We start from the raw sequence: 16552 nt of genomic DNA on the forward strand, positions 1-16552 counted from the left end.
GACTTTCAGTCTGGAAACACAGCGATGCATTTTTGTGTGCATGTGCAAAAAACTGGAGACTTATTCTTTATTTCATGTTATTTGTATCGGGACAAGTATGGAGCAGATAAACCGTTGACACACAAAACAGAATTTACAGATAAAGATAAACTTTATTGATCCCCATTGGGGGATTTTTTTTAGGGGAAATTTACAGCCTGCACTAATTTGTAACGGTCTCTAGATGGGCCTTATGGGAATATTTTAGCACACAGGTAAATTCAATTGCTGATCGGGATATCAGCCTTGATTAAGAGCGGTTAATTCAATTCCTTTGGACTTTGTTGTTCATGCTAGCTGCATTCAATCCTTCATTTTTTACTCATCCTGATGCCTACATTTGCAGAAACTTTTTTCAGGAGATTCTTTTCTCTCTTCTCAACCTGTACTGATTTTCAGTTTACTCAAACAATCCGGCGCTCACCATGTGAACATTGTGTGTGTGCATGTGTTTGTTTGTTTTTTATCTACTCAGAATTTCTACAAGTCAGAGATCAACAAGGAGGAGATGTACATCCGTTACATCCACAAACTGTGTGACATGCACCTGCAGGCTGAGAACTTCACAGGTACAGCACAAACAGAGAGATATACATGGAGTGAAGTGTGTTTGATGACTTGTTTTAATCTCTGTCTTTGGCCTCCCCTCACAGAGGCTGCGTTCACTCTGCTGCTGTACTGGGAGCTGCTGCACTGGGACGAGCGGCCCCTCAAAGACTTCCTGCATTATCCCGCTCAGACCGAGTGGCACCGTAAGGAGGGGCTCTGCCGTAAAGTCATCCACTACTTCAACAAGGGGAAGGTGAGCAGAGGATGTACACACAAATCCCCACGTTTCAAATGCTGCCCTGCAAAGGAAGAAGGCAGAAACTTCCTGGAGTGCACAACTAAAAAAATGACTTTAAAGTGTTCTTGTTGTCCAGCCCAATAAGTTGCAGGCAGATCATTGGTTATGTGGCCATTTCTTAGCTTTATATTAAAGGTCACATTCCTAACTCATTTTAAACAATAATTAATAATTCTCAGAGCTCCTCTTCAACATGTGTGTGAAGTTTCTTGTTCTAAATCCACTCTGATCCTGTATTTGATCATGTCTATAAACCCCTCTATTTCAGCCCTGCTCAGAACAGGCTGTTTCCATGTCCTATTGTTTACGGTGAGAAGGCAGACTCAGAGGGCAGAACAAACACCTAGCTGTGGGAGTGTCACCCACCTGGTGGAGGGGCTACTGCCCTTTGTGATGTCATGAAGGGGAAATCTCCAAACGGCCTGTTTGAGCACACATTTTCTGAAAAGTGGAGCAGGCATCATTGGGGGGTTTGTAGACAGACTAGAGACACATGTTAGAGTGAGAGGAACATGGTGAAGTGGATTTGACTGAATATATGACCTTGAGGTTATTTGTTCTATGTATTAATCCTGACCTCTGACTTGACCTTTGACCCTTTTCTGGGTCATTCCAAAGCAGAAGGCGATGACTTCCATTTTCTCCTTCTGCTTTGGAATGACCCAGAAAAGGGGTCAAGGTCCTGAGTATTGTCCTGAGTAGTCAAATACTTCGCCTGATCACGCCACAAGGTTAACGGAACGAACAAATAAACATCAGGGAGAGTAGCCATTGTTTTGATCGGCCTAGTGGCGTCATTTTCACTCAAAGAAGTCTAAAAAGGTCTCTCTCTCTCTCCCCCCCTTCCGTCTCACACACGTGTGTGTGTGTGTGTGTGTGTGTGTGTGTGTGTGTGTGTGTGTGTGTGTGTGTGTGTGTGTGTGTGTGTGTGTGTGTGTGTGTGTGTGTGTCCTCCAGTGTTGGGAGTTTGGTATCCCTCTCTGCAGGGAGTTGGCCTTCCAGTATGAGTCTCTGTACGACTACCAGAGTCTGAGCTGGATCAGGGTGAGCTGAATCATCACACACTGAACTCACACTGACTCAGAAACCACAAAAACAACAACACAGACACACTTCTCTGTTTCCTGTCTGACAGCTGTGTGTGTGTGTGTGTGTGTGTGTGTGTGTGTGTGTGTGTGTGTGTGCATTTGCAGAAAATGGAGGCTGCGTATTATGATAACATCATGGAGCAGCAGCGCCTGGAGCCCGAGTTCTTCCGGGTCGGTTTCTACGGCAGAAAGTTCCCCTTCTTCCTCAGAGTGAGTCTGACTTCCATCTATAAGATTTTTTTAGAAGTTAGTGTCTCTTCTGCGCTTCCTCATAAGTGATTTGTTCGTTTTTAAGAAGATAAAGCCTCTAAAACTGGAACAATGCTTCAATCAAAGGCACGTTAACTATCTGTAGGCTTTACGTTTCATCTGATCCGTTTGCTTTGATTTGATTTCTCTCACCAGAACAAAGAGTTTGTCTGTCGCGGCCATGACTACGAGAGGCTAGAGGCCTTCCAGCAAAGGATGCTGGGAGAATTCCCTCAGGCCATAGCCATGCAGCACCCCAATCAGCCGGATGAAGCCATCCTTCAGTGTGACGCACAGTGTATCCTTCACGAGTCCACACGATGTGTTTAAATTAGAATACTCTGCTGTCGTCTGCATATCTGTCAACATGTTCAGTTTTATCTTTGACCCTCCTCCTCCTCCTCGGATCAGACCTGCAGATCTACGCCGTCACACCTGTACCGGAGAGCGTCACCGTCCTCCAGATGGACCGGGTCCCCGATCGCATCAAGAGCTTCTACAGGGTCAACAACGTCCGTCGTTTCCGTTACGACCGACCCTTCCACAAAGGACCCAAAGACAGAGACAATGAGTTCAAGGTGACTGTCCCCTCATGTCCCCTGGTTTCAAGTTGTCACCTTCTTTCACCCCCTTTTTACCTGGTGTCACCTTGTTTCACCTCATTTCACCTGGACTCCCCTAGAGTCACCTGGTGTCACCTTGAATCACACCTTGTCACCCAGTGTTACCTGGTTTCAATTTGTCACCTCATGTCACCTCATGTCCCCTCGTGTCCCCTCGTGTCACCTCGTGTCACCTCGTGTCACCTCATGTCCCCTCGTGTCCCCTCGTGTCCCCTCGTGTCACCTCATGTCCCCTCGTGTCCCCTCATGTCACCTCATGTGACCTGCAGTGACCCGGTGTGACCTGCAGTGATGACCCGGTGTGACCTGCAGTGACCCGGTGTGACCTGCAGTGACCCGGTGTGACCTGCAGTGATGACCCGGTGTGACCTGCAGTGACCCGGTGTGACCTGCAGTGATGACCCGGTGTGACCTGCAGTGACCCGGTGTGACCTGCAGTGACCCGGTGTGACCTGCAGTGACCCGGTGTGACCTGCAGTGACCCGGTGTGACCTGCAGTGATGACCCGGTGTGACCTGCAGTGACCCGGTGTGACCTGCAGTGATGACCCGGTGTGACCTGCAGTGACCCGGTGTGACCTGCAGTGACCCGGTGTGACCTGCAGTGACCCGGTGTGACCTGCAGTGACCCGGTGTGACCTGCAGTGACCCGGTGTCACCTTGTTTTCACCTCACATCACCCCGTGACTGTTTGTTGTTGTTTTGTGTGTTTCAGAGTCTCTGGATCGAGAGGACGACTCTGATCCTCACTCACCCTCTGCCTGGTATCTCACGCTGGTTTGAGGTGGAGAAGAGGGAACTGGTGAGTGACTCTATCCACTGTCCTCTCTCTCTCTCTGGTTTCCAACTCTATCCACTGTCCTCTCTCTCTCTCTGGTTTCCAACTCTATCCACTGTCCTCTCTCTCTCTGGTTTCAGACTCTATCCACTGTCCTCTCTCTCTCTGGTTTCTGACTCTATCCACTGTCCTCTCTCTCTCTGGTTTCAGACTCTATCCACTGTCCTCTCTCTCTCTCTGGTTTCCAACTCTATCCACTGTCCTCTCTCTCTCTGGTTTCCAACTCTATCCACTGTCCTCTCTCTCCCTGGTTTCCAACTCTATCCACTGTCCTCTCTCTGCATTAAAAGCCCAAAAATAAATCTTAAAAAAAAAAAAAGTGTTTAGTTTGTAAGAGACTAGAAAGCTCACAGCAGGGGCGCTGGTGGCGCAGTGATTAGTGCGCGCGTCCCATATATGGAGGCTGTGGTCCTCAATGCGGTCGGCCCAGGTTCAAATCCGACCTGTGGCTCCTTTTCCCACATGTCAATCCCCTCTCTCTCTCTCTCTCTCTCTCTTGCCCTGATTTACAACTCTATCCTCTGTCCTATCATTCAATTAAAGGCACAAAAATAAATCTTGAAAAAAAAATAAAAGAAAGCTCGCGGCTGAATGATCACCTGTGTTTGTTCACTAACCTTCTTTCTCACAGGAAGTTACCGTGCTGACGTTAGCGTATCCTCGCCCACAGAGTACATGTTAACAAACCTTAATCTGCCGCTGTTGGCGGCTGTTTCACGTAGCCTTAAGTAACGTAATTGAAACGGCGTTGATGAATCTGGAAATTAACTAATTTGTTACTTGTTACCGTAAATATTCATGACGTTACAGAAACATGTTAGTCCCAACACTGCTCAGCACCGGCCTTAAAAAAATACAACACCCAGGGGGCGCCAGATAGCCGAGCAGTTGTGTCGTTAGCCCCATACAGAGTCTATAGTCCTCGTGCCAGCGGGGGTTGGTTTGAATCTGACCTCGGCCCTTTGCTGCATGTCGTCTCTAAACTCTCTCCTCCCAACATTTCCTGTCTCTGTTCAGCTGTCCGATCTAATAAAGACACAAAAATACCTTTAAAAAGAAAAAGCAGCGCCCTGATTACCACACAGTCTCCCTCGTGTTGCTCCTGTGCAAATTCAACCGGAAGAACACTTCCCTCCCGTGTCGGCGTATCAAAGAGGCCTCAGGTGGATTTTACAGGTTAAAGACGAGAAGATGGATCGATATGTATATCAGTGAAGAATAAATATTTATTATGTTGTTTTTATGTGACCGTGCTCAGATGATTCACTCTCTCACTTTGACCCCGTCGTTTTTTTTCACCTAGCTGGAGGTGAGTCCGTTAGAGAACGCCATCTCTGTGGTGGAGAATAAGAACCAGGAGCTGCGCACTCTGATCAGTCAGTACCAACACAAGCAGCTGCACGGAAACATCAACCTGCTCAGCATGACGCTCAACGGAGTCATCGACGCCGCCGTCAACGGAGGCATCGCCAGATACCAAGAGGTAGGACAAGAAGTTAGTTTAGTCCACCACATGTGTACCTGCTGTGGTTTAGCATGACGGTACCTGATGCACTCATCAGTCGGGGTGAATGGGTGAGCAGAGGCTGTACTTTTATTCCTCCTCTGGCAGCTCAGACATTTCTCTCGATAAGACAGAGAGGACTCACAGGACGTTTGGACGCATGTTTATTTATTGGATCATCTGATGATAATGAGTCTTTCTTTCTCTAGGCTTTCTTTGATAAGGAGTACATCACCACCCATCCTGAAGACACAGAGAAGATCACACAGCTCAAAGACCTGATGCAGGAGCAGGTGAGACGATCTGCTCTTCACAGGCTTTTGTTCACAAACAGGAAGTCCTCATGAACCACACAGTGTAGAGGATAGATAAAAGGTAACTGACACTGCAAAGTTAAAGGTCCAATCAGTGAGATGTGTAGAGAGTGAGATGATAAAGGTATCTTACTCTCTGATCATTAAGGAAACATGTTATGTTGAAGTGCTGGCTTCTCTGACAACAATGCAGCAGCCAGTATGTCCTCCTTCTAACTTTAGATTCTGCTCCTGAATGCTCTGGATTTGTTTGGACCAGAGAAGGTAGGCGCTTTTAAGACCCCCCCCCCCCACGGCCGTTTTGGACGCCCCTCGGTTTGTCAGATATGAGAGCAGTTATCAGGTCAACAGGTGTTGCAGTGATGGAAGCGGTCAAGAGAAGTGGTTCAGATAGAAGTGATTGTACCCGACCTAAAAAGCCTCTGCATGTTTCTAATAAGCTCCACGAGCAGAAACGTGCTCAAACTAGGATCAATATTGGAGATGCTTTTGAAAAATGGAGAGAGGTTAGAACACAGAAAGGTTTACAGACCCATGCAGAGCTGGATAAACACTGAAGCTTCAGAGTCCACCACATGGTGACCTGAGTGAGCATCCACTCTAGAGAGGAGGGGGGAGACAGATCTCTATGATGTTTAGAATTTAGACTGCAGTACACATTTTAAACACTAGGAGTCAGAGTGTCTTATTGATCTCCTCTGAATGATCACGTCGGATGTATGCAGCATCTTTCAAACACAAGACGTTTAAAATTGACCTTCACTGTCTTTACTAAACTTCTTGTTTAAGCTGCTCTCAGAGGCACAGATAGTTTTTCAAAGACTCAGTTTTTATATCTATTGATCAAAGGTTTCACATCGTAAACTGGCCAACTGTTGAATGATGTGTTGTCTCCGTCAGGTTCACGTCCTGGGAGTCGGCCTGGCCGTGCACGAGAAGCTGGTGCACCCTGAAATGCGTCCCCTGCACAAGAAGCTGATCGATCAGTTCCAGATGATGAGGAGCAGCCTGTGCCATGTGAGTGCAGGAAAACCTATTTCTCTTTATGTTGGTCAAAGCTTTTAAAAAGGAAACATAGTGAGAAACACACGCACAGGTTCAGAAATAAAAGCTCTTCCTGATTATTTAAAGATAAAGTAACATTGAGTCTTAGAGAGGATTCCTTCTGTTGTTCACGCTCCTGGAGGATCTCCAGATAGTGAACAGCTTCAAAGAGGAACAAAGTGTGTCACTGAGGAATCTGAACTTCTTCAACTTTGATCATTTCACCTCTTTGGGCAGACAAAAACTGACCAATCATAAAGCAGCTTTAAGTCTTTTTTTTTTAACTATACTCATGATCACACACGTGTCTGTTCATTCTGAAAACTAGCTTCAAACACACATGACTCGTGCAGTCATGGTAGGGCAGTGTGAATATTCAGAGCAGTGCTTCTATGTGGCCTTACAGGGTCTGCCTGGTCTGGACAAAGCCGGGTCAGGAGCAAACACACCCAGAGGGATCCTGGCCTCCCACAGCCCCATGAGCCCCGAGAGCTTCAAACTGCTGCACCGCCACAGGTCTGCAACACACTCCTCTCCTTCTCAGTATGAAATGTTCTGTTTTTAGACCCACAGAGCCACACAGTCAGTCATATCATATCCTGTTTGCATTCCACTTAAAACCTCAAGAAACTTTGATTCACTTCTTCTTTGATAAAAAGACAAACTTGAGAAACTCTGCAGCAACCGCAGCACACACCTCTTCCTATCTGAAACCCTTCTTACAAAACCGTCCTCTTCCTTATTCTGCAGCTCACTCTCAATAAAATCAACACTTTTTGTTTGTAGCAGAATTGTCCCGGCTGAGACTTTTTTCCTGACTACAATCAAGTTACAGACAATTTATGACTCATCTTTGTTAAACCTCACTCGTGATCTTCAGGTCAGCGAAGTTAAAGACATGCCAACATGTTGCTTCTTCTCCTTTGCGTCTGACATAATAATAATAATAATACATTTTATTTTTAAGGCTCCTTTTTCAGCACTCATGGTCACCTTACAAAGCAGAAATAAAAACAACAAAGTAACAAGACATTGATGAAATGAATATGAAAAAGACACATTTGAATTTGAAGGGGATTTTTGAGAACGGATTATCAGACTGAATATGTCATTTTAAAAAGATGTGTTTCTAGATCTCTGTTTTTTTTTTCTTTAACGTGGCCCTCACTCTCCCTCGCAGCATAAAGTCGTATCCAAGTTTTTTAGACTTTTTAGACTTTTTTAACACGCTGCAGTTTCAAAACAAACCGACAACACGCCCACAGGTTAAGAGATCCAACCTGAGTCACGACTGCTGACTGCTTATTTCATTTTTATGACATAGACCTTTTAAAGTCAACATCCTGTGTTTCATTGGGGAGGCTCTTCACCTGTCCTCACCTCGCAGAGCACTGATCTCACCTCTCATTAATGATCTCTGACTTCCTCACTTCACCTGAGTATCTTCAGCAGCCAACTATAATCATCTCACTTTCTGAAGTTCCACCATTTTTCTTCCTCTCTCTCTTCCTCTCTCTCTGTCTTTTGCACGATCGTGGATCCTGCATCACTCTCAATCATTTCTGTCATGCATGTTTTGGTTGTTGCTTGCCGTTTTCTTTCTTTGGTTGTACTTTGCACGCCCTCCTCCTCCTCCTCCTCCTCCCTTTGCTTTCACCCTCTCTCTCCTCTTCCCTCCCTCCCTTCTCTTCGCTCTCTACCCCACCTCTACCTCTCTCCCTTTCTCTTATTCTACCACCACCATTCCTCGATTCCCTCCTTCCAGTCCCATTGCTGTTTTGACTCCGGTACGCAACTCCTCCTCCTCTCTCTCCTCTCATAACTCCAGTGAGACAGGAAACGTAGGAAGTCTTCTGATCCTGGCTGACGGGATGGTGGTGGAGAACCCCGAGGACTTCTACCGCATGCAGGTCAGTCGGTCTCTATCAGGGTCAATTAAAGAACTACAAAATGACCTTTTTTTTGGTCTAGCGGTTATTTCGCACACCCCATGTACGGAGGTTTTATTTCACATTTAGAGATTGTGGAGTTTTATAATTACACTCTTTAAAATACAAAACATGTCGAGGGTTAGGTGAGATAACTCCGGGTGTTGATATCACTTTGATACTTTATCAAACTCTAACACCCTCATGTTGCTGTGATATAAAATATTTCAGTTTTTATTTACTCAGCGTAACAACTTTCCTCCTGCAGGCGAGCCCCTCCTCCTCCAGCCTTAGCTCCACCCACTCTGCTCCCTCTCAGATGATAAACTCCGCCCCCTCCACCATCCGAGGTAAGCAGCCCAGACTGAGTACGTTTCAGCTGGTAAATGATTCAATCATGAGGTGACTGAGATGACATCCACACTGTGTGTGTCTGCAGTCGGCTCTCCGTCTCTGCCGGATAAATACAGACACAACCGAGAGATGCTGATGCTGCTGCCGCCTCACAGAGACAGACCGAGCAGTGCCATGTACTCCAACCTCACCGAGAACGGACAGGTAAGAAGAGATGACTGAACATGTCTCCAGAATTCAAATGTGATTCATAGAATCCACATGATGCTGTTTGAGCAGCATGCAGAAACAGATGCATCATAATGAGTCTCCACGTTTGGATCTGTTTTTCTCCTCAGCCAACAAACCTGCAGCGAGCGCTGTTCCATCAGGTGATCGGTCCGTGTAAACCCTGCAGTGACCCCAACCTGTCTGTGGCTGAGAAAGGTGAGACAGCTCTCCAACACTGACCAGACAGACAATGATATAGTTAAAAATACTCTCCATTTATCTTCTCTACTGCTTGCTTCTGCTTTCTCCTCTCTCCTCTCCCCTCCCCGCCTCTCTCCTCTCCTCTCCTCTCCTCTCCTTCCCTCCTCTCCTCTCCTCTCCTCTCCTCTCCTCTCCTCTCCTCTCCTCTCCTCTCCTCTCCTCTCTCCGCCCCTCTCCTCTCCTCTCCTCTCCTCTCCTTCCCTCCTCTCCTCTCCTCTCCACTCCTCTCTCCGCCCCTCTCCTCTCCTCTCCTTCCCTCCTCTCCTCTCCTCTCTCCGCCCCTCTCCTCGTCCCCTCTCCTCTCCTCTCCTCTCCTTCCCTCCTCTCCTCTCCTCTCTCCGCCCCTCTCCTCGTCCCCTCCTCTCTTCTCTCCTCTCCTTCTCTCCTTCAGTCCTCACCACTCCCAGTAGTTGGAGTTTGGACAGCGGTACCAGAGAAGCCCTCCCCTTCCTCTCCGCCCATGTTGGCAGTGTCATGGCGCCTCCTGTCCCCCCACGCAACCTGCCTCACGGTATGACAACACCGTTTACTATGTGTGTGTGTGTGTGTGTGTGTGTGTGTGTGTGTGTTTGTGTGTCAGTTTGAACATGACTGCATGTGTGTAGTTTTTGTGTGCCTTGTGTTTATGTGTAAATAGCCTAATGCGGGAATATAACTCACTATGATGTGATTACCAAGAGGGAGGCGTTCATATTTCTCTTCTTGTGAACACACAACTCGATTTGTGTGTGTGTGTGTGTGTGTGTGTGTGTGTGTGTGTGTGTGTGTGTATATTGCTGTGTTTTGTAGGTATGATGTTGAGTAATGTTCCTGTTCCGCTTTGTTCGATTTCAAATCCGACTTAAAACTTAAATGTGAATGAATTTAGCAGCTTTTGAAAAGATCACGTCCAGGCCTGCACACACACTCCTCCACCTCCCCTCTCTCCTCCACCTCCCCTCTACTTCCCTCTCTCTCCTCCTCTTCTTCTATGAGGTGTGTGTGTGAGTGCATCCTTGACTGTATATAAAGATGCACAACACATCTCCACCTCCTCTTCAGTGAAGCCAAATACGCCCTGTTATGGCTGCTAACTTATTAACATTTGGATTCAGAGTCTGTGCGGTTGTAAGGAGCTACAGCGAGATGTCTCATACCTTCTTCACCTGTTTATCTTACAGTTAAAACATCAAACATCGCTCAGCAGAACAGATTCATGTGGACTCACACTTAAGGAGAGTTCAATGACTCCAGTGTTTGTGTTCGTTACGTTTCCTCTACTCTAAAAATCACACACAGCGCTGCAGGAGCCTCATTTATCATGAGAACTATCGATCTTAACGTTGTTCCTCTTCTTAAGGACAGAAACCACGTTTGAGAAAAATGTATTTAACGTGTATTTTGATTTTATAGTTTGATCAATGTCCCATCTGTTAACATGGAGGAGGCGGAGCTTATGACAAATGTTGCAGCCAGTCAGCAGGGGACAACTCCAAATGTTTTGGCTTCACTTGTGGGGAGCTGTGATGTTGTCCATCTTGTTATACAGTTAGAGGTGTGTGTGTGTGTGTGTGTGTGTGCATCTCTCTCAGTCAGTCCTGCTGTGTCTCCCCCTGTAGGGCAACACCTGTCGATGCACTTTGATGCTTTCCACCACCAGGTCAGCGACCTCCCTCCAGCTCTCCCTGCGCGCTCCTTAAGAAAGGTACCCTCCTCCTCCTCTTCCTCCTCCTTCTCCTCCTCCTCCTCCTCTTCCTCCTCTTCACCTCACTCTGACTGATGATAGTACGCTGTCCGCCTGTCTGTCTGTCTGTGTGTCTGTCTGTGTGTCTGTCTGTGTGTCTGTCTGTGTGTCTGTCTGTGTGTCTGTCTGTGTGTCTGTGTGTCTGTGTGTCTGTCTGTGTGTCTGTGTGTCTGTGTGTCTGTCTGTGTGTCTGTCCGCCTGTCTGTCTGTGTGTCTGTCTGTGTGTCTGTCTGTCTGTGTGTCTGTGTGTCTGTCTGTGTGTCTGTCTGTGTGTCTGTCTGTGTGTCTGTCTGTCTGTGTGTCTGTGTGTCTGTCTGTGTGTCTGTCCGCCTGTCTGTCTGTGTGTCTGTCTGTGTGTCTGTCTGTCTGTGTGTCTGTGTGTCTGTCTGTCTGTCTGTGTGTGTGTCTGTGTGTCTGTCTGTGTGTCTGTCTGTGTGTCTGTCTGTGTGTCTGTCTGTGCATCTGTCTGTCTACACTCCTCACTGTAGCACACGGCTCTTTTTTAAAGTAAGCATGTTAAACTACAAGTTTACCAATCTGGTGTCTCATTTTTTTTTTCATAAATTCTTGTTTGCTATCGTCCAGATTTTTTTACATTCTGGCTCCAAAAAAATGAAAATGGAGACGGCAAGACTTCAAAATAAGAGTATTTAAAAGAAACGTCTGCTACAACCAAAAAAATAAAGCTGATGCGGACCTGCAAACTGCAGTTCCTCAAGTGTCCACTAGAGGCTGGCTGCAGAAGCACAGGAAGTCACATACACACCTATATTAAAATGTCCATTTTGACAGCATAAATAAATTTGTTTACAGCCTTGAAAGGTGAAAAGTTTAGATTTGATGAAGTATGTGATTTATGCAAAATAATTGGCGTGACCAATCTGACTGCAAGCAGCCGCGTTGTAGCAGTTTGTCAGAAGGCTTAAGACCCGCCTCAGCTCTCAGCCGGTCGTTAGGTTGACTGAAGTCAGACCTCCATGTTTATTTACAGACTCTCGCTATAAAACATTGATGACATGCAAACACAACTTATTAAGACAGTCAAAAAGAAAGTTTAGATTCTTATAGTCTGCTTATTACGGACATGAAGTTGTGATTTCAGGGACTGATTAGGAAAAAGAATGATAAAATAGATAAAAGATGAAAGAGCGTGACGTTGGATTGATACAGATGACATCACTCGGCTCGCTAACAGGAAATGAATCTGCTCATCAGAGTAAGGAAAGGTTAACGCCACATGTTGATGAATATAAATATTGTTTGTGTTTAACAGATGCTTCATGTTCACGAGAGTTCAGCTGTGATATATTTATATAAATCTTTCTAACCCCCCCCCCCCCCTCTGTCTCCAGTCCCCCCTGCACCCTATACCTGCCTCGCCCACCAGTCCTCAGTCCATCCTGGATGGCAGTAACTCCACCCTGTCGGGCAGCGCCAGCTCTGGAGTCTCCTCCCTCAGCGAGAGCAACTTCGGCGGCCCCGCCTCCTCCTCCGACCCCCCTGCCAGTCGCACAGACACCCTGGAGTCCGTCCCCAGCAGCCAGGCCTGGACCACCGACCAGGAGGACCTGGACTCGCCTTACCAGCCCGTCAGGTACAGCGTCTCTGAGCCTGAAGTCCTGGACGGAGTCAAACCTCCACCCTGCCGCAGCCACTCCGCCCCGGGAGGAGTCACCCCGGCTCAGGCAGGCGGTCAAATCCAGCCCCAGGCTCCGAGTCCGGCCTCCAGCGGAGCTCCACAACAACAGCAGGACGGGCCGCAGCACCCCCAACACCACCACTTCTACCACCACCACTTCCACCCTCACTACCTCCCCCACCACCCGCCTCTCTACCACCTCCACGAGCCCCCCCCGGCCCTGCCCCCCAAACCCTACCTCAGAGAGGGCTGCATCCCTGAAGAAGACCTCCTCAACACCCAGTCCGCCACGCCTCCTCCTGCTCCCCGACCAATGCCGCGCAAGATCTCGCAGCCCATCATCGCTGCGACCAAGGAGGAGCAGGCGAAGGTGGCGTGGGAGCACGGCATCAGCGAGGAGTGAGACGTCTGCCGGGGATTTAAGAAACTCTGAGAAGTGAAATAAACCGAAAGAAACTTTTTACAGAAGAGAGAAAGATGTGAACACCAGAAAAAAACTGATAAAAGGAGAGTAGGATCCTCTCAGGTGTTCAGGTCCGATGAGGGTAAAAGTCAAATCCTCTTTTGTTTCTTTCCGCCCGTCTTCAGCACATCAGCTCTGTCGTCTTCATCGTTAAAACACGATCTTCCTCATGTCACTGCTTCCTGTAACGAGCTCGTCCAGCTCTGTTTGTTAAATCAAAGAATCATTAATCACTGAATCCCTCATGATATAATATCCACCATTACATATCCCTCATTGTGTCACACCTCATGCACAGCTCTCCATCGATGATTCGACGTCTTAGTTATTTTCTTTCATCACATCGATCAAACTTTCAGTTTAAAAAGAAATCATGAATCATTTATTCCTCATGACAAGCTGCACTTTAACAACGTAACAAAGCACCAAAACGAAAAAGAAGCATAACAAATAAAACGTTCACATATTTTTTTAAACGATGCAGAACTTTCACAGAGCGGAGGTTTTTAGATGTTTTTGCTGCGGTTGCACAATATTTACACAACGATAAAGACGTTAGAGCGAAGACTTAAGTCAGTTTTAATCTCGCACAGCGACCAATGGACGGACGCAAAGAAGCTCTACATCCCCATCCTGTTATTCCACTGATAACAAGAACAGAAAGAGACAGACAGAGTATTTACATTTACAAACAAGAAATCAAAAATGTGTTTAAAATATATAAATATGTTCTATTTAATCCTGAAGGAGAAATGTTAAAACATGTAGAAATATGCAAGAGGAAGACTTCCTGATCGGCTTGTAGCTGCTCGCTGCAGGCCGATCGGCAACACGATGAAAAGTAGTGTAGGTGTTCTGGGTCATGTGATCCACCGTGAAGGGACAGGTCACATGAGCATCACATCATGGATTCAGTAAACATGATGTGAGTCACTGTTGTCATTTGAAAGACATTATTACGTATTTAAAAAAAAAAAAGATAGTAACTTTTTTTTTTGCATCCATTCAGTCGAGGATGCAGAAATTTGAATTGAGGGTGCAGTGCATCGTTTTGCACCTCGTAGAAGCGGGCCTGGCTTCATGACTCACACTCAAACGCTCGCAGGTTTTTGACGCCGCAGCTCCTGAAAAGTGTCAGTCCAGGAGGGGAAACAGATAGACCACCTTTATAGAGAATATAAACTATGAGATATATATATATATCTATATATCTATATATAGATATATATATACACCTTTTGCCATTTTTTATGAAAGTAATAAACTGTACATTTCTTAATGAGGAAGCCGTTTTGTATGCATGTTCAGTGGTTAAAAGAGACTTTTTCCACAGAAACTAGTTAAAGCACTGGAGACGTGTTTGAAGTTCTCACTGGACTCTGACAGGAAGATAAACGTTCTCTCTGACGTCCTGATGTCAAAGAACTCTGAAGGGTTCATTTAGTCTGCTTTGAAAATGTAACACTTTTTTATTAACCAGCTGCTTTGATTATGTTCTGTCATCCCATACTCCACCTCCTCTCTCTCTCTCTCTCTCTCTCTCCTGACAGCTGTTAGCTCACTTAGCTTAGCGTCCTATCTACCACACTGTGTTATGGTTAAGGCTGTTTATTCACAGCTGCCAAAAAAGAACGACTGCGAAACCCTTCCCACAGTTTACAATCTGTGCCCAATTTACGTAGGGGCGCTAGAGGCAGGGTGGTTGGTTTGCACGCCCCATGTGCTCAGGGCAAGCGGCCCAGGTCCAACCTGTGGCTGCTTTCCCACATGTCATTCCCCATTTTCTCTTTCTCTCTCCCAGAGGTCTGAATCTTCCCTCTCTCCTGTCTCTCCAGTGGAGGATAAAAAAAAACATAATGAATTTAGAAATGTAAGTAATGTCAGTGAAAGTCTCCCACAGGCAGAAAACAACTCAGAAGAGAAGTCGTTTGGCAGAAAATACATCTCCTGGCCTCTAAAATACACACAGGACAAATCAACTTGAAGATCTTCCCAATATAAGATATTCATCTGGGTTTTAAGAAAACCGTTTTGGACCTCATTCACTTTTTTTTCAGGTAATTTTCAAATCAGATAATTACTCAGTAATGAAATCATAAACTGGAGCCTGTGTTAACAGAAAATCAGATATCTGAACCTCTGTTCCTGGAAATAGAAGATTTACTTTGAAGGTCTCAAATTATATTAAATCCACTTCTCCATGTTCCTCTAACTCTAACATGTGTCTCTAGTCTGTCTACAAACCCACCAATGATGCTCATTTACATATTTAAAGGTACAGACACAGAAACAGCCTGTTCTGAGCAGGGCTGAAATAGAGGGGTTTATAGACATGATCAAATACAGGATCAGAGTGGATTTAGAACAAGAAACTTCACACACATGTTTTGAGGAGCTCTGAGACTTATTTACACTGAAGAGGAGGAGGAGGATATGTGACCTTTAATAATTCAACATTCAGATTAAATTATTTGCTTTTTCTTCACGAGCTGACGTTTTGTTCTTCTTATATTCTTGTAAAAGTTACAAAAGAAAAGCGTCTCATGAGCAGACATTTTAGTGCAGAACTGAATAAAGAGGAGGGGGAGGATGATTTAAGGTGCCGACTGCAGCTGTAGTTTGTTTACAGATAATTTACACAAAGAGAATCACCAGATAGATTAGCAGTGAGCACGTCGTGAAACTAAAACCACTGAACTCACTTTGTACTTCTTATATTTCTGTTGTTGTAAATGCTGTGACGCTAAAAAGAGGGATAATGTTGGGGGGATATTCAGTGCAGAGGGGACTTCTGACAGAGTGTATTTATACCGTTCATAAAGGCGAAACCTTGTAAACATGTAGATTGTGATCGTCTTGCCTTGTTCTTTCTCATGTTTTTAAAACCTAAACAAACGAAGCTCTTTCCTTTTGTCTCATCACTCGGATTAAATCAGGGCATCTGACGGGAGTTTACAATTACTTTGTGTATTTTGCATCAATGATCCAGGAGGTGATTTACTGAGGAGGCATTTCTTTGTATGATGATGCTTCTGAGTATTTCTTGTACATAAAAGTCTTTATTGTGTTAGCATGAGTATAAACTGTGACGTGTATGACGGTAGATGTAAATACTCACGTTTTATTTCCTACTCACTAAACAAACTGCTGTGTCGTGGATTCATGATTAATGACAAACATTAAATAATGTTTTATTGACTCAGATCGGATTCAGGTTTCTTTTTACAAGTGTTTATAATTGTTCAAATCAAGTATGTATATATATGTATTATGTATACATATATACATACATACATACATACATACATATATATCTGTATGTATGTGTATATATGAATATACATTTAATTTATTTGATTTTACATCTTATTTGTATACTTCCTCCACCCTTTCATGACATAATCTTCAAGATTTTAAATTCTAAAAACC

The 16552-nt window shown here is 45.4% G+C and overlaps 1 protein-coding gene across 1 annotated transcript in view; it reads left to right on the forward strand.

The window, feature by feature from the left end:
• The window catches only part of LOC109977864 (dedicator of cytokinesis protein 3), a 165987-nt gene extending 149662 nt beyond the window's left edge, over window positions 1–16325 (forward strand). Inside the window, exons 36-53 of the mRNA XM_065955375.1 lie at window positions 515–608; window positions 693–841; window positions 1844–1930; window positions 2080–2184; window positions 2380–2521; window positions 2635–2801; window positions 3561–3647; window positions 4987–5166; window positions 5397–5480; window positions 6402–6518; window positions 6952–7061; window positions 8311–8455; window positions 8742–8823; window positions 8913–9031; window positions 9166–9253; window positions 9690–9809; window positions 10897–10982; window positions 12374–16325. Of these exons, the coding sequence (XP_065811447.1) occupies window positions 515–608; window positions 693–841; window positions 1844–1930; window positions 2080–2184; window positions 2380–2521; window positions 2635–2801; window positions 3561–3647; window positions 4987–5166; window positions 5397–5480; window positions 6402–6518; window positions 6952–7061; window positions 8311–8455; window positions 8742–8823; window positions 8913–9031; window positions 9166–9253; window positions 9690–9809; window positions 10897–10982; window positions 12374–13063 (2652 nt within the window). The 3' untranslated portion in view covers window positions 13064–16325. The remainder of the gene's footprint in view (window positions 1–514; window positions 609–692; window positions 842–1843; window positions 1931–2079; window positions 2185–2379; window positions 2522–2634; window positions 2802–3560; window positions 3648–4986; window positions 5167–5396; window positions 5481–6401; window positions 6519–6951; window positions 7062–8310; window positions 8456–8741; window positions 8824–8912; window positions 9032–9165; window positions 9254–9689; window positions 9810–10896; window positions 10983–12373) is intronic.
• The last annotated feature ends 227 nt before the right edge of the window (window positions 16326–16552 follow it).

This window comes from Labrus bergylta, chromosome 5, assembly GCF_963930695.1.
Source record: "Labrus bergylta chromosome 5, fLabBer1.1, whole genome shotgun sequence".
Lineage (NCBI taxonomy): Eukaryota > Metazoa > Chordata > Actinopteri > Labriformes > Labridae > Labrus > Labrus bergylta.